Here is a 20,932-nt window from a genome sequence, read left to right as displayed (position 1 = left end):
GCGCTATTTTCATCAGTTCGCACATATTCAATGTCGAACGAGTAAGCCGACAGAATAATCGCCCAGCGCTGCATACGACTAGCTACCATAGCAGGGATACCCGTGTTCGGACCGAAAATAGATACCAAGGGCTTGTGGTCTGTCCGCAACGTGAAATGTCGGCCGTATAAATATTGATGAAATTTATTTACGCAAAAAATTATAGCCAACGCTTCGCGATGTATCTGTGAATAGTTCTTTTCGGCATCGGTCAGCGTCCGCGACGCATACGCTACCGGGCGCTCGCCGCCGCTGCCGGCGTCGATCTGCGTCAGCACGCCGCCGATGCCACGCCCACTCGCGTCGCACGTTACTACTAATGGCTTCTTAGAATCATAATGGGCTAGGGTGTCCACACTACTAAGTATTTTTTTAATTTTAATAAACGCATTTTCACATTCCGCAGACCAATACCACTCTTTATCTTTCTTTAACAACTCATATAACGGAACCAACCTGCTACTCATATTCTTTATAAATTTCCCATAAAAGTTCAAAATTCCTAAAAATGACCTAAGTTCCGAAACATTACTTGGCCTAGGTAGTTTTGCAATAGCTTCGATTTTAGATGGGTCCGTTTTGATCCCGTCTTTACTGATTACGTAACCTAAGTATCGAATTTCGTTAACTAGGAAAACACATTTGCTCGATTTTAACTTGAGACCCGAATTATGTAGTCTGCTAAAGACTTCTTGTAATGCCTCCAAATGCTCGCTAATTGTTTTACCGCCTATGATCACGTCGTCTAAAAATATCTCCACATTTGGAATTCCCCTTAACAGATTGCACATTATACGCTGAAAAATTCCCGGACTGGACGCCAAGCCGTAAACGAGCCTATTATACCTATATAGCCCCCTGTGCGTATTGATAACGGTGTATTTTTTTGTGTCGTCTAGTTCAATCTGATTGTAAGCCTGCGACAAATCGATCTTGGAAAAGAAGCAAGCCCCGCTTAACCTAACCATTAAATCCTCGATCCGCGGCAAGGGGTAGCGATCGATCTGCAAAACCGGATTTAACGTTGCCTTGTAGTCAGCGCAAACCCTCAAGGATCCGTCCGCTTTATTTACCGGTACTAGAGGAGAGGCCCAGTCGGAGCAGTCGACGGGCTCGATGACGCCGTCGCGCAGCATGCGATCCAGCTCGGCGTCGACGCGCTCGCGCAGCGCGTACGGCAGTGGCCGCGCACGGTGGAATACCGGCGTTGCCCCCTCCCGCACGCGCAGCGTCGCCTGGCCACCCGTAAAGCGACCGAGTCCGCCACTGAATAATTCCTTATACCTAGAACATAATTTATTTAACTCAGTAGACCATGTTATTTTCCCATTATTAACGTCTATCTTATGACAAACACTCAACATTGGAACTCTTATATTTAACTCAGTGAGCCACTGTCGACCGAGTAATGATGTATTACCACCAGTGATAATAAATAATTCCAACCTTTTTTTGTGGTCACCATATCGGACCATTGGTTTGATTAAACCTAACGGCTTTATTTTTGAGCCGTCATAAAAATTTAAAATTAATGCACTGCTTTGTATACGATGATGCTTGAAGTATAGGTTGTATGTGTCAGCACTTATACACGATACGGCCGAGCCAGTATCCACTTCCATATTAATAGTGACCGCGTCAACTACGACGGGAAGACTCACCGGTCTGTAATCGTTGAGGCAGAGGTGGTGGAAGTTCTCCTCCAGGCTCTCCTCGCCGAGGTCTTCTGCTCCCGCGTAATTCAGCTCGGCACGGTCGCCGGCCCGCCGTCCGCCGGAGCCACGTCCGCCGCGCTCGGGACACGCGCGCCGTAAATGACCCTTCCGCCTGCACCAGCTGCACATATAATTACGGAACCGACATACTGCATACCGGTGATCCGACGACCCGCAGCCTGTACAAACTGCATACCGGCCTCCGTCCCTCTCGCCTGCGGCCGCACCGCCACGCCACCTCTCCGCACCTACTGACCCGCTCTGTCCGCTCTGTCCGCCACGCAAACCAGGTGCGCCGTCCCGCGCTCCCTTGCCTCTTATTACCCTAGGAAGAACACCACGCTCACCGCCATGACTTATCGCATTCACTGCTTGTATTGCTTGACTGCCACCGTCCAGAGGCTTCTCAACTGCCGCCGAATCCCGCTCTGCCGCTTCCAACGTGCTTGCTATTTTAACTGCTTTCGTATAGGTCAAAGAGTCGTCTTCGGCGAATAGGCGCTGCCGTATGACATCACTGCGGAGGCCACACACAAATTGATCGCGCAGATTCTCGTTGAGGTTGCTTCCAAACACACAGTACCGCGATAATTTCTTGAGTTCCGCCACGTATTCCGATACATTTTCCTCGGTGGTCTGTCTGCGCTGCCTGAACTTATATCGTTCGGCCAGCACGGAAGGCGTCGGTTCCAAGTGTTGTTGCATTAAATCCACCGCCTCCTTGAACTTGAGCTCAGAAGGTTTCCTGGGGCTGGCCAAATTTACTAAGAGCTCATAGGCTTCCTCTCCCATAACTGCGATCAATGTCGGCAGCTGAACCTCCGGCTTGATTCCGTTGGCAACGAAGTACATCTCGAGCCGGTCCACGTAAGACGCCCACGCAGCACTCCGCATTTCAAAAGCGCCGATTAGTCCCACCGACATCTCGAACGTAAACAAGTGTAAACACCGTGCAACACCCTAACGACTGCACAACGCACAAATATCACACCCGCACGTCTTTCGTTTTATCCTCGTCGCCACTGTAATATTTACAATGAAACACGAGTGCGCAGTCCAAGATGTTTATTGCCAACTGGCGTACAAAATTATCGCATCCAATAAGGTACTTTACATACAGTTGTTCTCAAGCTACCTACATTACACTAAATCTTTAACATTCTTTGGTGTGGGCATATTTTGTACAGCCGTAGTGTGGTGGGAGTCGTCGGGTGAAATACCGTTTCGCGAAATTTTGTGTCCTAAATATTTTAGTTCTGTCAGCCCTATCTTGCACTTTTTTTTATTCAATTTTATGTTAATTTCCCTACACCTCTGAAGTACGCGCCGTAGTCGGTCGTCGTGCACTTGCCGCGTCGGACCAAACACTAATAGATCGTCGACAAACAAAATAACGCCATCTATGTCGTCGAAGAATTCGTACAGTTTCTTATGAAAAATTTCGGAAGCGGAAGAAATTCCAAACGGCATTCTCAAAAATTTATATCTTCCAAACGCAGTATTAAAAGTGCATAAACTTGTTGAACTATCGTGTAACTTGACTTGAAAAAATGATTGCTTAGCGTCGAGAGTACTAAAAAAATTTGCACCAGATAGCCTCGATGTAATTTCATCTAGCGTTGGTAATTTAAAATGTTCACGTTTTATGGCTTTATTTAAATCTTTTGGATCCAAACAAATACGTATGTCTCCGTCCGGCTTTTTGACAACGGTCATACTGTTAACCCAATCCGTCGGACCCTCAACTTTAGCAATAACACCTTGATCAACTAATTCGTCCAACTTTTGTTTTACGCTATCCCTTAAAGCAATTGGTAATTTACGAGGTGCGTGTATAACAGGAGTAATATTATCTTTTAAATGTATTCTATATTCTCCTGGTAGACAGCCCATTCCTTGAAAAACATCCTCAAACTCGTCTAGAATGCTATCATTAAACTGTGTATTAACTGCTAAAACACGGTGAACTACATTTAACTCTTCACACGACTGACGTCCTAAAATAGGCACGGAGTTTACATTTGCGACAATAAACTTCAATATGTATTCATTATTTTTATATTTCACTTTTAAGCTGCATTTCCCTAGAACTTCTATCGATGTGCCCGAGTAACCTAATAACTTAGTACAAGTTGGAATAATATTTTGTTTATTTATACCTATTTTTCGTAAAAACTTGCTAGGCAAAACATTCACGTCCGCTCCCGTGTCCAGTTTTATTTTTAAAGTGTAATTATTTATCGATACTTCCACCACCCAATCACTATTTTTTAAAAATAAGGAATTTTGACATACCCGGTCCGAAGAGTCCTCCTGCACGGCATGAACGCGACCCGCCCGGCACATTTTTTCAAAATGATTGATGATGAATGACACCACCCGGGGACGCGCCACGTCGGAGTTCACCTCTCCGCCCACTCGGACAACCGAGCAGGTCCGTGGAACCTAACCTAACCTAACCTTTTTTTTTTTTTTTTTTTTTAAAGAGGGGAATGCTTTATGCATACGACATGCCCCGGGGGGGACACGAAGTTATGCGAGATTCTCTCCCCTAGTGGGAGCATACCCGCTAAACCACCTCTGTTCCTCCTGCGCATTGGTGACGGGGCTACGGGCACGCTTTCGCACTCCTCCGCGGCCCCGTCTGCGCTAGCCGCCGCAGCAGCTCCACTACTGAGGTGGGTGAACCCACCATCCATCCTTTAGGGGAGGCGCGCCGGAACGATACGCGCCATCCTCCTTGCCCTTCGAAGCGGGTGACAGGTCCCCCCGAACCTGCCACCACGGGGCTATGGAAGCCGGAGAGACGAGGTTTTACCCCCGCCTCCCCAGCCACCATCGGCGGGTCCGATGTCGGGCCCCGCCGTTGACCCTACGGGCCGCGGAGGGGCTGGGTATGCCAGTACCCCTCCGCGGCCCCACCATACACATCCGGCCACGAGGGCTGCAGGGGGCAGGATAAACCAGTACCCACCCGCACCCCCCGCGGCCCCACCTCCAGGCATGCTCCGAAGCGGACCCCACAGTCCGCCTCTGGCAGCCTCCTCCGGGTGGGTCGGCCCTGCACGCTGGACTAGTCAAGTCCGGCCCAAGACGACCGGTCCTGCACGCTAGGCCGACCCTGGTTCCTCTTAGCTTCACCGTGGGAGGCAGCCACGGTTACTAGAGCCCCACCGCCACGACAAGGCGGGAACCGTTGGTGGGGAACCTAACCTAACCTTTTTTTTTTTTAAAGAGGGGAATGCTTTATGCATACGACATGCCCCGGGGGGGACACGAAGTTATGCGAGATTCTCTCCCCTAGTGGGAGCATACCCGCTAAACCACCTCTGTTCCTCCTGCGCATTGGTGACGGGGCTACGGGCACGCTTTCGCACTCCTCCGCGGCCCCGTCTGCGCTAGCCGCCGAAGCAGCTCCACCACTGGGGTGGGTAAACCCACCAACCATCCTTTAGGGGAGGCGCGCCGGAACGATACGCGCCATCCTCCTTGCCCTTCGAAGCGGGTGACAGGTCCCCCCGAACCTGCCACCACGGGGCTATGGAAGCCGGAGAGACGAGGTTTTACCCCCGCCTCCCCAGCCACCATCGGCGGGTCCGATGTCGGGCCCCGCCGTTGACCCTACGGGCCGCGGAGGGGCTGGGTATGCCAGTACCCCTCGGCGGCCCCACCATACGCATCCGGCCACGAGGGCTGCAGGGGGCAGGATAAACCAGTACCCACCCGCACCCCCCGCGGCCCCACCTCCAGGCATGCTCCGAAGCGGACCCCACAGTCCGCCTCTGGCAGCCTCCTCCGGGTGGGTCGGCCCTGCACGCTAGACCAGCCCAGTCCGGCCCAAGACAGCCGGTCCTGCACGCTAGGCCGACCCTGGTTCCTCTTAGCTTCACCGTGGGAGGCAGCCACGGTTACTAGAGCCCCACCGCCACGACAAGGCGGGAACCGTTGGTGGGGAACCTAACCTAACCTAACCTAACCCAGTAGCGCTCGAGCTCTCGGCGCGGTCGGATCGTTTTTAGGAGGCTCCGCGCTCGAAAAATCTGGAAAATAGGATTTTTGTTGCAAAAAGTGTCGTGCGATATATCAAAAGTTGCGCGCTAACGAGGCGCAGGTGCCGGTGAAATCGGATTTTTGATATCACTTCCCTGTGAAAAGTTATTAAGGAAAAAGTGAAGTGAAAAGTGGAAAAAGTGAAATTGCTCGAAATTCAAAGCGAGCACCTACCATTTTTATTGGTGGGCTAGATACTCCTCCCCGCCCTCTACAAGGTGGGTGAGTTTGCCTTCCTTCCCCTGGGAAACGGGGGAGATACAAGGTAAAAAAAAAAAAAAAAAAAAAAAAAAAAAAAAAATTTCTTTTTCTTGCAACTTCTAAACGCATCGACCGATTTTTGATTTCTTGGTGTCATCTGAAAGAGGACGTCGAGTAGGACAACCCCCAACTTTCATAGTCCGGGGCACTCAAAAATTGACGGAGATATCGAATTTCAAAAATTTTTCCAAATTTCAAAATTGAATATCTCCGGAACAAGATCTGTGACCCATGTAAATAAAAATATCCTTAGACGCGTCTTTGAGAGCCCTACAAAACGGCACCTTCAGAAAAATTTTCCCGCCAAAGCGCGCGGAAATATTAAGGTTTTTCCGGAAACACGTGGCCACGAGGTCAGTGTTCTACGGGGAAATCCAGGAAACCGAGTTTGTAGGACGAAAGAGGACCCCGAATAGTGCTATTTAAGAAAAGAAAATTTTTCGATTTTTCAAAATTTACACTAGGAAAATTGAGTTTTCCGAAAATTTGGTTTTTTGTTAATAAAAATTTCATTTTGGATTCTAAAAATATTTTAAGCCCCAGGATACATTAAGACAAAATTATAGAACACTTTTGAGTTGGAAAAACCAGGGGTCTTCATATAAAATTTTGGAAATTTTCAATTTTCAAAATTTTTCCATAAAAAATTCGGTGGTCAAAAATTTTACAAGAAAAATTTTTTCGCTGAGCAAGTTTTCCGGTAGATTCCGCTGCTCCGCATCTACTGACAACGCATTTGGAAAATTCTGACTTTTCTTTCCCGAGATATACGGGAAAAACGGAGAAAAATTTTTCCGGACGGTCCCATTCCGGAAGTATTCGTCCGGGCGGTATCGAGAGTGGTACCAAGGCGTTCCCCTCGCCGAGACGAACACATTGACACCAAACTCGATAGGTTTTGGGCAAACAGGACCGGAGAAATCGGTCCGTGAAAATTACAAGTACCTACGGCAAAATAAAAATTGACCTAATTTTGAGTTTTCTCAAAATTAACTGGAGAATTTGGGACTTTGCGGAATCTACAGCTGCACAATCGAGCGCTACTTAGTTTTAAGGTTAATTTTAAGTATATTAGGACAGTGTCCCCTATTAGGACACCTAGATATTTTAAGTTTTTAAATTTAATTTCAAGACTATTCCCCTATTGGGACTCTAGAGTTAGAAAATTTTAAGTAGTCATACTAAGTTTTAAGTTTTAAAAATAGACCGGTCCAAGACCTATAGAAATAATTATTATTCGTTTGTGTTGTCCGACTGTCCTCTATTGGGACGTTACGATTTTTAGTCTTAAGCATTTATTTAATTTCTAATTCAGTCTTTTGACCGCCACCCCTTTTGGTGGCGAATAGGTTAGGTTAGAACAAAGTTATAGTGCGATAGGGTTTATTGACCCAATAAAAACAGACTAAGAGTTCAAATTTAATAACTGACACTCACCCCTGACAAGGCAACATGTTCGGCTATAGAACACCCGAAAAAAGAACCGACCGAGTCCCAGCATCAGATGCTGAAGGAGCAATGTCTCTGCAAAGCGACCCATCTCTGACAAACACGTCAAACGTAAGAAGGAGTATTGGAGAGTGGGAAGCAGGGAGAGCGGAGACGAAAGAGACTTCTAACCGTACCCCGGAAAAAACCAAAGCACCGGTAAAAAGGACATTGCCCCTTAAGGATAAAAAAGAGGCTATAACCCGAAAGGCATCCACAGAATCGGCGAGCCCAACAAAATACGACACCAAATCGGCGGAGGCTAAGGCATGCCTGTTAAAGGCCAAACTTAACCTTAATCAATCAAGGAACACCAAAACGGAGATAAAAGAAGCAGTAATGCAAGCAATAGATAGACTGTACCACATAGTAAAAGAATTGGAAGGCAAAGAGAAGAAAGAAACAGAGAAGAAAGTGGTAGAAAGAACGGGAAAGGAAAAGGAACAGACTAAGGAGTGTGCCGAGTTAGCAGAGAAAATCGAAGAACACGCAAAACTATTGAAGGAAAATAACTTAAGAATACAAGAACTACAGATAACGCTGGAAAAACAACAAGGAAGGCAAGAAAAACAGCAACAACAGCAATGCTCTTACTCCTATGCCAAGGCAGTGATGCAGGGAAGGAAAGGTCCGATAGAGCAAAAGTCTCTGCTCTCAGTAGCTATAACATCGAAAAATGAAATGGAGACAGGAGAGGAAGTGCTGGATAGGATACGGAAAGCAGTAAAGGCAAAAGAAGGAGGAATAACAGTAGAAAGCATCAGAAAGGCAAAAGATAGAAAGATCATTGTAGGATGCAGGACAGAGGAAGAAAGAAATCAATTAAAGGAAAGATTGAAGAGTGCGGAGGAACATCTGGAGGTACAAGAGATAAAGAACAAAGATCCGCTCATCATCTTACGAGATGTTTTTAAATATAATTCGGATGAAGAAATTATTGTCGCGATAATAAATCAAAATAAAGATGTGTTAAGAGACGGAAACGAGAAGGAAAAATTTGAAATAATATACAAAAAGAAAGCAAGAAACCCGTTGACGCACCATATAGTGATGAGAGTGAACCCACAGATATGGAAGAAACTGACTGAGGCAGGTAGAGTACAAATTGATCTTCAACGAGTTAGGGTCGAAGACCAATCGCCGTTGGTTCAATGTTCGCTTTGCCTGGGATATGGCCATCCCAAACGTTTATGTAAAGAAACTGTGGAGAAATGTAGCCACTGTGGGGGGCCGCATAAGAAGACCGAATGCGTAGACTGGCAGGCTGGTCTGGATCCCATATGCTGCAACTGCAAAACGGCCAAACTGGATAGAGCAGATCACAATGCGTTCAGCCGAGAGTGCCCGGTGCGAGAGCGATGGGACGCTATAGCCAGATCGTCATTCTCATACTGCTAAAGGCGCACCGGGCACTCTTCTTAAACCCACGCTCGATCATATTCGGGGAGACAAGATGGAGATTGTTTGCGACGAAGTCGATAATTGTTCGGTTGCTCTTCTCGAGATTATATATAATACGGGAACGGCAAACAGGAGGAAATCTCGTGACAAAATAGATAAAAATCTACAAGAAAATAAAATTAATAATAAGATAAAATTTGGAAAAATTAATGATAGTCCGAATAAAATGGTATACAATTTTATAAAGGCTATTATAGAAATTTGGGACAAAAAATTCAAATTTAAATTACTAATGAAACAAAAAGAACTGAATTGTTATTGTGGATCAAAATCAAAATTAAAATACTTACCAATAAAAAACGAGAAGACCGGGGAAAAAAGAACCGTACATCTAGCGTTGCCCCGAGCTGCCGTGAGTGGGCTGTGGGAAAAAACACCAAAAGCTGTAAAGGATATAGAGTTGAACGACGCCGAGGTCCGCAAAACCAACGGAGACAATACTCGGAAACAAATGCCGAGTCGCATGATGAGGTATGTCACCCGGCACTTATCATAGGAAAAGCCGTGGGGCCGCGAAGTCGTTGAGCCCGAAAAACGCTCCGAGAATCAACGGATCGACCGCCGAGTTTTGCTATACGGCAACAGCGCAGAATCTAGAGGTGCCCCTAATAAGAGAAAAAATACGTCTGTCCTTCCTCACCGCGCAGAAGAAGCCGTCGCGGTCGTCCCATGCATCTAAAATACTTCTGCCCTTATGGATCACTGCCGATTTTCGGTTACCTGAAACATAAAACACAACAAAGTAAAATTAAAATTATAAAAGAAATCATGACATAGAAATAGAACAAAATTTAAAGAATCATAAAAACTTAAAAAAGCAAATAGTAAAAAATCAAAATTGGAGTTACTGAAAAGGCACTTATCGGAATTTGTGAAGCAAAGCCGCAACTGTCGACGCTTCCTTGTATGTATGCCAGCATACATAGAGAGAAGAGTCACCCCGCCTATAACAATAGCACCAATTAGATGAGCAAACAAAAAACAAACTAACACAAACTAAACAAAGGGCAACATAATTTTAAAACGAAAACAAAGTCTCTGACCCTTATGTCAGGGGTAGCAGCGGGGAGGCACAAAGCAGCCTCCCATTAAAAAAAAAAAAAAAAAAAAAAAAAAAAAAAACCTAACCTTTTTTTTTTTTTTGTACGAGGGGAAATGCAGTTACGCACCCCTGCGCCGGGCCTGTATGTGCAGTGGCGCAGGGAGTGTGGGACTCGCCTAAAGTCGTTCGGCCATACCCACTAAAACCCCTCGGGCCCTCCATTCCGCCTTGTGGCTGGGTCACGGGAACACTTACGCAATCTTCCGCGGCCCAGCCGGCGTTGTCCACTCGGACTCTCCTCTTGTGGGGACAAAGATGTAGGGAGTCCCCACAACACACGTCTTAAAGGCGCACCCAATGCTAGGGAGCGCCTTACACTCGAAAGTTTGGCGGGCGATAGGGCAATAGGCCGTCCATCGCCCGGAGCTCTTCTGTTACGGAGGCAGACGGCGGGTGTGCGCCTGCCGCCTGCGCCCGTCGCGACGACGACGAAGAGGGTCCGCGGCTGCGTCCTCGTTCCGCCGCCTCCTTCAGCGCCATCACCTCTTCGCAGAAGGAGGCGACAGCGTTCCAGGAGCTCTCGCTACCCACCATCGCGTTGACGACAGCGGGCAGCGAGAGGTCCATCCCAATTTCTGCCACGAGTGCGGCGCGCTGGGCCGACCAGTGCACACACGACTCCAGGGTGTGCTGCGCCGAGTCCTCAGCGTGGCCGCACTCATGGCACCTCGCACTGGGCTCTCGCCGCGCAATCCGGCACAGATACGCCCCGAAACAACCATGTCCCGAGAGTACCTGCACCAGACGGAACGAGAGAGCCCCGTGCTTCCGACCCGTCCAGAGCTCGAGGACGGGCCGGATCGCCTCAATGGTGCGTTGGCCGGCGGACGCCGTAAGCAGCCGCTCCCGCCATTCGGTGACGAGCTGCGCCTCCGCCGCCCGCCGCCACGCACTCTCCTGATCCGGGGGAGGGATCTCCCCCCGGGATCGGGCATCCACTCTCCGCCAGTAGGCGCCGGAGAGCACCTCCGCGTCTAAGTCCCATGGCGGCGTCCCCGCCAGCACACAGGCCGCGTCGCACGACACGGTGCGATAGCCACGACTTACTCTGACCGCCATGACCCTCTGCGGCTTTCGCAGCAGGGCTCGAGTCCGGGCGGTCAGAGTATCTGCCCAGATAGGTGCGCCGTAAAGCGCCATCGACCGCACCACGCCTGTGTACAGGCGGCGACACCGCGAGCCCGGGCCGCCCAAGTTTGGCAGGAGCCGGCTAAGGGCCCCAGCCGCCCCCATGAGCTTCGGGACGAGACGCCGGAAGTGCTCTTCGAATTTCCATCGGCTATCGAGGACGAGTCCGAGGTATTTCATAGTACCCCCGACGCCGATGGAAATTCCGCCCACCATGACCGCGGACTGGGTTGGAGGTGCTCGTCGAGGCCCGTGAAAATACATGGCCTCAGACTTGTGCAATGCAACCTCCAAACCCAGGCGACGAATTCTGGCCACCGTTATGGCCAAGCCAGCTGTGGCCCTGCATCGGGCCTCCCTGTGGGTGCTGCCCCGCGCCGTCACCAAGGTGTCGTCAGTATAGCAGACGACTTCGACACCGCTCGGGAGGGGCAGGCGCAGCACCCAGTCGTACCCGATATTCCACAGGAGCGGCCCGAGAACCGACCCCTGCGGAACACCGCACGAGGTTGCCTTCTGCAACCAGCCGACGCTGGTTGGATACGCGACCGATCGCTCGGAGAGGTAGGCCGCGACGATCCTCCTGAGGTACGGCGGGAAGCCGTGGTATCCCAGCGCCTCCCTGATGGTTTCCCAGGGCAGGGTGTTGAAGGCGTTGGAAATGTCTAAAGACACGGCCAACAACACCTCGCCCCGGGACTCGGCATCCTCCGCAAGGGTCCTCACCCGCGCAATGGCGTCAAGGGTGGACCTGCCAGTGCGGAAGCCGAATTGGTTGGCGCTGAGATTCGGCCCCACCCTCTCCAGATGCTGGACGAGACGAGCGGCAACGACACGCTCAAAGAGCTTGCTGATCTCGTCCAGCAGAACGATCGGCCGGTACGCCGACGGCTCGTGGGCCGGACGTCCATCCTTTTTGAGCAGGACCAGTTTCCCCTTCTTCCACTCACTCGGGAACTGGCCCCGCTCCAAGCAGGCCTGGAAAAGTGCCCGAATCCACGGTTCGAGCGGCTCCAGCGCTAGAACCCAGGCGCAACCGGGCACACCGTCGGGGCCGGGGGCAGTGTTTTTAGCGCGCATGCGCAACACCGCCGCCCTCAGCTCTTCCTCCGTTACCGGCGGTGCACCTGAATCCGCTCCTCCCTCTACAGTGGGGTCAGCCATTTCCGGCGCCACGAAACCGGCAGCTGCCGGCGGGAACAGGCCAGCGACCACCGTGTTGACTTCATGAGGCTGAAGACTCTGGGTGATGGGGGGACCCCTAGACCGGAGCTTTCGCCGCACGGCCTTGTAGGGCCTCCCAAATGGATCGATATCCAGAGTCTTCAGCATCTCGTCATTCGCCTTGTCCTTCGCAGCGCCGATCGCCACCCGCAGGGCTTGGATCTCACTTCTGTAGAGGGAGTAGAGCCGCTCTTCTTCCGTCGGGTCCCGACGCCTCCGCCGACGGTAGCGGGTGTACCGGCGTCTCGCCGCCACGCAAGAACCGCGCAGCAGCGTGAGCTCGGCGGTCCACCAGTACACCGGCTTCTTGGAGGGGACGGAACGGACCCTAGGCATGGCCCCGTCGCAGATACGCGACATAGCCGCACCCAACCGCGCCGCCTCCTGACCGACCTCGACCACAGACTCTCGGGGCGCGGAGAACCACGCCTCCACGAGAGCGACCTCGACCAGGAAATCCCGGTCCATCTGCGACAGCGACCAGCGTGGGCCCTCCCCGCTCGGGGGCCGGCCTGGGACTGGGCTCGGGTTGGACGGGGACGCGGAGATGTCGAACCTCACGTACCGGTGGTCCGATAGCGTCTCCACGTCCTCGACCACCCGCCAGCCACGAACACGGCGTGCCAGGACGGCATCGGCGAAGGTGACGTCAACAATGGAGCCGCCCTGACGCCGCACGCACGTGTTGACCGACCCCTGGTTAAGGACCACGAGTCCGGTCTCCACCGCCCAATCCTCCAACTCCAGGCCGCGCGGATCAGTCGCCGGGCACCCCCAAGCCGAGGATTTGGCGTTGAGGTCCCCCGCGACGAGCACCCGGGCGGAGCGACTTCCGCCTACCAGGACGCCGACCTCAGAAAGAAAAGACTCGAAGTCGGCGAGACTCCGATTCGGCGAGAAGTACACTCCGACCACCATGATGTCGCCGACGAGGGCCGAAACGTATCCCCGGCCTCGGACCACGTCCGCGAAGGCCGGAGAGCCTGCGATGGACCGGGATGTTAGGGCCACCAGCCCGTCTGCGTCTCCCACCCAATCGTCCCCAGCCGGGACCCGGTATGGCTCGGCCACCACCGCCACGTGGATGTTCCACTCCGCCATGCTCTGGAACAGAAGGTCCTGAGCTCTGGCGGAGTGATTGATGTTGGCTTGGAGGAGGTTGAGGGCCATTATTCAACGACCATAGCAACCTCCTCGGCCTGCGGCGGCGCCGCCTGTAGGGGTGAGGCAGTGGGCTGTCCGACCGTCGAGTTCTGACCGTCCCCACCTCCCTTCTTACTTCTCTTCCCCTTGGGTGGGGAGACGCAGGCTTTGTTGCCGACTCGGTGCTCCGCCGGCACGCCGGCCGCAGCGCAGACCACGCAGTGAGGCGCAGCGGTGCATCCGCGGGCCTTGTGCCCTGGTTGACCGCACCGGAAACAGAGTCCGGAGCGGTCCACCCCCTGGCACTGGCCGGATAGGTGCCCGGGAGCCAGGCACCTGAAACATCTCATTGGCCGGGCATCCAGCACTCTAGCCTGGGCGGACACCCAGCCCACCAGAAGACGACCAGCGGTCACGATCTTTTTCGCAGCCGCGACGGGACACTGGACAACCACTGATCCCAGTCCGTCGCGGCCGGTGGACATCACGCCGGCCCGCAGTTGCTCGGCGGGGCACTCTCCCGCTGCAGCTATCGCGGCGACCACCTCGGCACTGGTGGTAGAGTCGTCCAGGCCTGACACCCGTAGGGCCACCGACTTAGTAGGCCTGGAGACGCGGACGACTTCACTATCCAGGACCTCCCGCAGCCTTTGGGCCAGGGAGTCCGCCTTCTCGCCACTGGAGGCGCCTGGGAACTCAAAAATACGACCCCCGTTGGCAGCCTTCCGAAGGCGAACGCCCAGGGCTCCAAGCTCGGCCGGGTTAATTCTCTCCTTTGCCGAGGCAATGACACTAGCGTAGGTGGCTCCCCGCTCTGACGCGCCCGGCTGCAGCGTGATGACCACCGCAGACGACCGGGGCGCGTGGAGTTTGGCGGCACCAGCCTTCTCCTTTTGACGCCTTTTGGGCCCCACCTTTATCCACTCACCAACCGCGGGCTGCGACTGCTGCTGCCCGGGTGGTGAGCTCTTTTTCTTGTTTTTCCTCCTCTTTCTCCTTCTCTTACTCTTCCCCTTTTCCGCAGTAGCGGGTGAGGGGGCGCTCGCGCCCTGTGTCTCGGGCCGGCTCTGGGCGGGGCCCGGCGGGCGCTGCGATGGCGCAGCGGGAGCCTTCCGTTGGGTGCCGCTGGTGCCTGGCTGGGCTGGCACTTTCTGCGCCGCCTGCCTGGCCGCTCCCTGGTCTTTTCCTTTAGCGGGCACCGTCGGCTGCCCCGCCAGCTTGGCAGCGTACGAGCTCCCGTCCCTCTTCTTATCGGCCGCGAGAGGCGGCCGCAGGTTCCTCTCCGGGAGGAGTCTGTCCTCAAGCGAGGCCAGGCGGGCGTTCATCATGCCTCCGACCTGGACCATTACTGCGCGACAGATCTCCTCCACGGAGGACGTCTCGTTAGGTGTTTGTGGGGGCCGTGATGCGGGGACGGCCTTCACTGTCGTATCCGGGTGGGAGGAGACTGCGGAACCCCGTTTCCGCAGATCCTCCTTTATGGCTGCTAACTCTTTATGGAGTGCATCCATCTCGGCCCGCAGGCGAGCGTTGTCCGCCTGGAGCTGGCATGTCTCCTCCGATAGTGTGCGGGCCCCGAGGACTTCCACGGCTTCCTTGATTGATACCGCAGCGTCCTTCAGGGCTCGCACAAAGTTTCCCTTCAAATTGGAGGACTTGGACGCCACCCTCTCAATAATGGCCAAGTCCTTCTGCACCTGCTCTTGGAGCTGAGCGGCACACCTCTCTCCCGTCCTCTCGTCAGGTCGGGGAAACAACGCAGACCGCGTCTCGCGCCGGAAGCGAGCGAGCTCAGCTTCTTTTTCCAAGTCTTCTTCCTTTTGTTTGGCGCGAGCCTTGGCCGCGGCCCTCTTCTCTTGTTGGCGCCACCTTGCCATCCCTGGGGACGCCGTCCGTTCATCGTCCGTGGACCCCTCACTGAGGCGGGGTCGTTTCGCGCCGAGCATCGCAGCCATGGCGTCCGAAATCGGCCCCCTTTCGGCAGCGACGGTGATGCTGCAGTCCGAATCGGACGCTGCTCCACCATCGCACTCCATCCTGTCACTTCTCGTCTTTCCATCCGATGTATCGCTGGGTGCCGCGATCGGCAAGCGCTCCAGCCGCACTCTCGCCTCTTTCATTTTGACGCCGTCCAGCGACGGGCGCCTCGTCACCTCCGAATCCAGATCACGTGCAATCGTTGCCATTATTCTTGCCTGAGTCGTCGTATAGGAAAAGCAGTCCTTGCCCCCCCCCAGAATACGCGGGGCAGCCCGCGGCCGTGGCCACGGGGAGGGATTCTCCTCCGGCAGTGCCGGAGGTACCCTCCTGGGGTAGTTCGTTTTGTAGGCTTGCCATCTCATACTTTGTCCAGTGTTATCGGACACCGGAAACCGCCTTTAGGTAGCAGGGTGAGGTCCCCCTTCCATCAACGCACGACCTATAAGGCCGCCATCCACCGACCAAAGTCCTCTGCAGTTTAGAGTGCTGCCGCACAACGTCGTTTTGCCCAATAGGGAGGCCGGGTTGACCAACAATTTATATGACCAAGTCTTTGATGCCAAATATATTTATCTTCGATTACTGCCGACATAACCTTTTCATTATAACAGTTTAATTTATATGTATTATTTATTAATTCTGCAGTAGCCACTATACAACCTTGTTTGCCTTTTATACTACAACCATTTTTGTTAAATTCAACTTTATTTCCATTAGAAATTATCTTACTCACCGATAGCAAATTTGTAGATAAATCTGGTACATATAACACATCTTTTACCTGTATTCTTTCAGGCGTTCCATTTAATTTATTTGACACTTCAATGTAGACAGTGCCACAGCTGTGTACTCGGAGTACCTTGTCATTTGCTATTTTTATGAAGTTGACAGGCGGTGATCTTTGGTCTTCCAGCCAATGATCAGACATTGTCATGTGAGAGGACGCTCCGGAGTCCACATACCAACAATTAGTAGTGTCCTTAAGCGTTGATGCAGATAATGTTACAAAACTATTTTCCTTTTTACTTTTAATTTTCTTATATACTTTAACTTCCTTTTTATACCAACAATTTTTACTTAGGTGACCATATTTATTGCAATTATAACATCGGGGTCCATTATTCTTTGAGTGACATACATTAGTCGAGTTATATTGAAAGTTCTTCTTATTATTATTTACTTTATTACTGTAAAATGCGGTAGTAGTATCCGATTTCACTTCTTGAAGCAATTTAGTTTTAATCAGATCGGCACTAATTTTGATTTCTGAACTTTCAATTCCCATTATCATAGGCCTATAGTCCTCAGTTAGTCCTGCTAACATTAATGTTCCGAGCCACTCATCATCAATGTTGAAGTTAATTGCTCTTAGTTTATGGGCGGCCGTCATAATACTACTGATATATTCTTCTATATCTTTACTTGCATTTAAATTAGTGTTAATTAGTTCCTTCAATAATCCTACCTTTCTTAGTAGGCCGGAGTCTTCAAATGCCCGGGATAAGCTGTCCCACACATGTTTAGCAGTTGTGGCGTCTTGCACGTGGACGTACAATTGAGGATCGATAGAAAGAATTATCTTGGACTTAGCTTTGACATCTTTGTCTCTGCTGACGGAGCCCTCGGAGATAATACATGTCCCAGAGATCTTCAAGTTGCAACAATGCCTGCATAGCAAACTTCAAAGTCGCAAAATTTTCTCGTCCAGTTAATTTTTCAATTGAAAATGTATTTCCAGCCATTGTAATAAGTTTAAACTTAATTTCACACAATAAGATGAATATATAAAATTACCGACGCCACCGGCGCCACGCGGTTGTCGACTTTGAAGAACTTTATTTTTATTTAACCAACTTTTCCTTAAGTGATTTACAGGTATGTTGGGCCCATAACCTGATGTTGGTTAAATAAAATACTTTTAGTTATGAATTAAAGTATTGTGCGGTACACGACGGGTTCGGGTCCCGCGGCACAGCCTGCCTTAGACTACGTATCGCAATGGTTGGCGTAATATTGTAAATACATGAAGTGGCACTCACCTACTCGATGCCCCGTTCACCGCCTGCAGGTGCCTGGTCACTCTGTCGGTGTCAGTCCAGTAAGTCACTGTCATACAGTCTAAAGGCGCCAGCAATGCTGCACTCCTAATGCACCCGATGCACCGCTTCCCGTAAGCGGCCTATAGACGCGTCCTTTACCGAACCGAACGCGGAACCGTAAACTTAGCGACCCTGTACGCTAAATATAAGACACGTCCGATGAGCTATCCAAATGCCGACCACTTTTTATGCTGCCACGATGAGCTCTGTCGACTCACTCCTTCCCCGCACAAGCCCCCCGCAGGCCAAGCGCCCGTCCGTAGCGGAGAGGGATTTCCAACTACCCGCTTGTGCGGGAGAATAAAAATGAGTCGACCTACCTTCTCTAACAATTAAAACCGCCAAATTCAAAAGTAGCGAACTACAGTGCAACTGTACCGAACAAGTATATTTAAAGTAATTACAGAATTAACACAAGGAGATGCGCGTGATACGTTAGACGGCCATTACGGAAGAGGAAAGTGACATTCCGTTAGTGTTGCCACTATATGGTTACGCTTATATTCCAACAGTCCACCATACTTTCTACGCAATTTAAAACATCCTCGTCGCCACACTGTGGTCTCAAATCGGATTTGAGGGACTTAGGGTCAAAGTGTTCGTTACCAGTTTTTTCTTTATGCCAATGAGTAGAGGACATCAACCCAAATAATAGTTGTCATGTACGTTTTTTGCCTAAAGGTTATACAGTTTAGACAGTTTGGACAGAAAAAAATAATCATCGTTTTTTTTTGTATGAAACGCATCAAAAAATGTTAAATTGTAGCTAAGCCCTGTTTGATCCCGCCTTCAAACTTTTTTTTTCTTTATCCCTCGACTTAGCAATCGACCTCGAGCGGTTGTTGTCAAGCTAAGCAGCATTAAAGCCAGAGACGACTTGTTGGCATCAGTAAGTAAATTTAATAAAGCTAACAAAGACGGTAAACTAAGTTCTCAGCATCTCGGTTACGGAGGTACGGTTAGTCCTGTCTTCGTATCAGAGCATTTGTCACCGGTCAACAAAAGTCTTCACGCTGAAACGCGGAAAGTCACTCGAGAGAAGGGATATAAATTCGTTTGGGTGCGTGACGGAAAAATCCTCGTGCGCAAACACGAAGGGGCTCCTGCAAAACAAATTAGGAACTTGGATTCGTTGAAACTGCTTTAACCTTAATTTAATAGAAGTTTTGATGACATTAAAATACGATAAGCATCCACAAAATCAATGTGTCGATAATAATTCTTCGCACGATGTTCTTACAGTATACTATCAGAACTTTAGAGGTATGCGAACTAAGTTACGAGATATAAATTTGTCAGCATCAACGAAATCCTATAATGTAATAGCAGCCACGGAGACATGGCTCAATTCGGGAGTGGATGACAGTGAAATTTTTGATTCTCAATATTGCATATACCGGAGAGACAGAAGTACGTCTACGCTAGTAGGTAAAGAGGGCGGTGGTGTACTTCTTGCGGTATCTTCAAACATAAACTCAGTGAGAATGACTAAATGGGAAAGCGAGGTGGAAGATTTGTGGATCCGTCTAAGCTTCTGTCATAATAAGGAATTCAGAAATATTAATATTGGAGTTGTCTACTTTTTTTTTTTTTTTTTTTTTTTTTTTTTTTTTTTATTACATCTACAGACGCTTGGTCCGTACTCTTTTCTGCACAGGTTTTAGTTATGTTATTATTATTATTTTTTTTTTATTAATATGCCCTGTGCTACATTGTTTGTTCCTGCTTACTTATAAATACATATCATTTAACTTAATTATAATTAACCATTTACTATACTAAACTTACTAGCTAAATTATTTATACTATAACTTATATTATATTTTTTTTATATATATTTAAAGTGTGGCGACGGATATAGTGTTTCTCATTTTTAGGAGACCTTCTACGATCGCCGCGTCTCGATTTCTCATCGCCATTTTTGTGTTATAGGCGATGATTTTGTCGGTTGGCGCGTTCGTTGCCCTCAGGATAAGTCTTGCTGTTGCGTCTTGGCGGTCGTCCGTGTAATACGCACATTCGGCCGTGTGCCTGGATACCGCTACCACAGCGTGCTGTACGCTGTCGTGCAGCTGCAGCTTCCGTGCTGTGGAACGCAGGATGATAACCGTCCCGTACGTTAACCCTTGTGCTTCGTGTACCGTCAGCAGACGCGATCCCTCACCAGTTCCGTAACCAAGATGGTGTAGATTCTCCTTTTCTTCTTGGGTAAACACTAGGAAAAGGGTGTTGGGTACTGATGTAGGTATTTTCGCTCCTGTGTATCTTTCGATCTTGTACGAACGCACTTGGGTTTTAGACGAATATATGCCGCTGTAGATCTCGTTTAGCGCATATGCTACGTCTAACGGGTTTCGGTGCGTGCATAGCAATTCCTGACTTACTCCGGTTATGAGGTTGGGGCGAGTGTACTCCATTATGAAGAGGTTTTCTCTGTCTATGTAGGGGAGTTGATTGTTGTCACCACACAGAAGCACTTCCTTGGCGCCACTGATCCGCTGGGCCATCACGATTGCTCCAAAGTGATTCATGAGTGCCTCGTCTACGATGAGTCGGGAACAGGTCTTGTGATCTCTAAGCCCGTTCACCAGTAGCGAGGCCATTGTGCGCACTTTGGATTTCGCTTTGGGACCGATGCGGTTCATGAGCTTCTCGCGTAGGTCTTTAGCCGCCTCTGTTGTTGTGGTGATGACAATGTCTCCCTGTTGGCTGAAGTTATTGACCACCCAGGTTGTCTTGCCGCACCCAGGGACACCATTGACCCACCTTATTGTCGGCACAGTCCAATTGTCTAGGTCCTCGGCGCTCAAGATGGTTTCCGCCATCTCGAGAACTTTATGCTCTAAAACGACCTTTGTGCTTTTGGCTACGACAACAATGGGGTCATCGGGGGGAGATTTATAGGTTGTCTTCCCTTTTCTTTTCGTCTCTGCTTCGTCCAGCTCGACGAAGCCCGCTGACCTACTATATGCCGCCATATGTGTCTTCATTGTGCCGTGGATTGTCTCGGACGTGATGTTGTTGTATATGGCAGCTTCTGACTCCTCGAGCTTGGTTTTTAAGATTGTCTCGTTGTTGCCTGCAAATGCGTCTAATATCTCCCTGCAGGTGGCGAGGTTTACTTCCCTCGTTGCTCTTGTGAGGGCTTGAAACTCGAGGAAGGCATTTACATAGTGGTCCCGGGTTTCGCTCACTGGCCGAAGCAGAGGCGGAATGACTTCTCCCTTGTCGGCTCTGGTTAG

At 50.4% G+C, this 20,932-nt stretch overlaps 2 protein-coding genes across 2 annotated transcripts; both read right to left on the bottom strand.

Moving 5' to 3' along the window:
* Positions 1-696: 696 nt before the first annotated feature.
* On the bottom strand, positions 697-2,893 carry LOC106708923. Its single transcript, XM_014500528.2, has 2 exons — positions 1,701-2,893; positions 697-1,323 (listed from the first exon to the last, which is right to left on the bottom strand). Exons 1-2 carry the CDS (start codon positions 2,676-2,678, stop codon positions 1,318-1,320), a joined length of 984 nt encoding a protein of 327 aa, XP_014356014.2. The 5' UTR covers positions 2,679-2,893; the 3' UTR covers positions 697-1,317.
* Positions 2,894-13,637: 10,744 nt separating this feature from the next.
* On the bottom strand, positions 13,638-15,797 carry LOC123723299. The gene has a single exon (XM_045685880.1). The coding sequence runs from the start codon at positions 15,795-15,797 to the stop codon at positions 13,638-13,640; it is 2,160 nt and encodes a 719-aa protein (XP_045541836.1).
* Positions 15,798-20,932: the final 5,135 nt, after the last annotated feature.

The sequence above is a fragment of the Papilio machaon genome, chromosome W (genome assembly GCF_912999745.1).
Source record: "Papilio machaon chromosome W, ilPapMach1.1, whole genome shotgun sequence".
Lineage (NCBI taxonomy): Eukaryota > Metazoa > Arthropoda > Insecta > Lepidoptera > Papilionidae > Papilio > Papilio machaon.
Note: the sequence above shows the minus strand (reverse complement) of the source record. Positions and strands in the feature narration are given on the sequence as shown.

Bases quoted from the DNA above. Each gene is read 5' to 3' on its own strand.
- LOC106708923 (XM_014500528.2), bottom strand. From the start codon at position 2,678: ATGTCGGTGGGACTAATCGGCGCTTTTGAAATGCGGAGTGCTGCGTGG.
- LOC123723299 (XM_045685880.1), bottom strand. From the start codon at position 15,797: ATGGCAACGATTGCACGTGATCTGGATTCGGAGGTGACGAGGCGCCCG.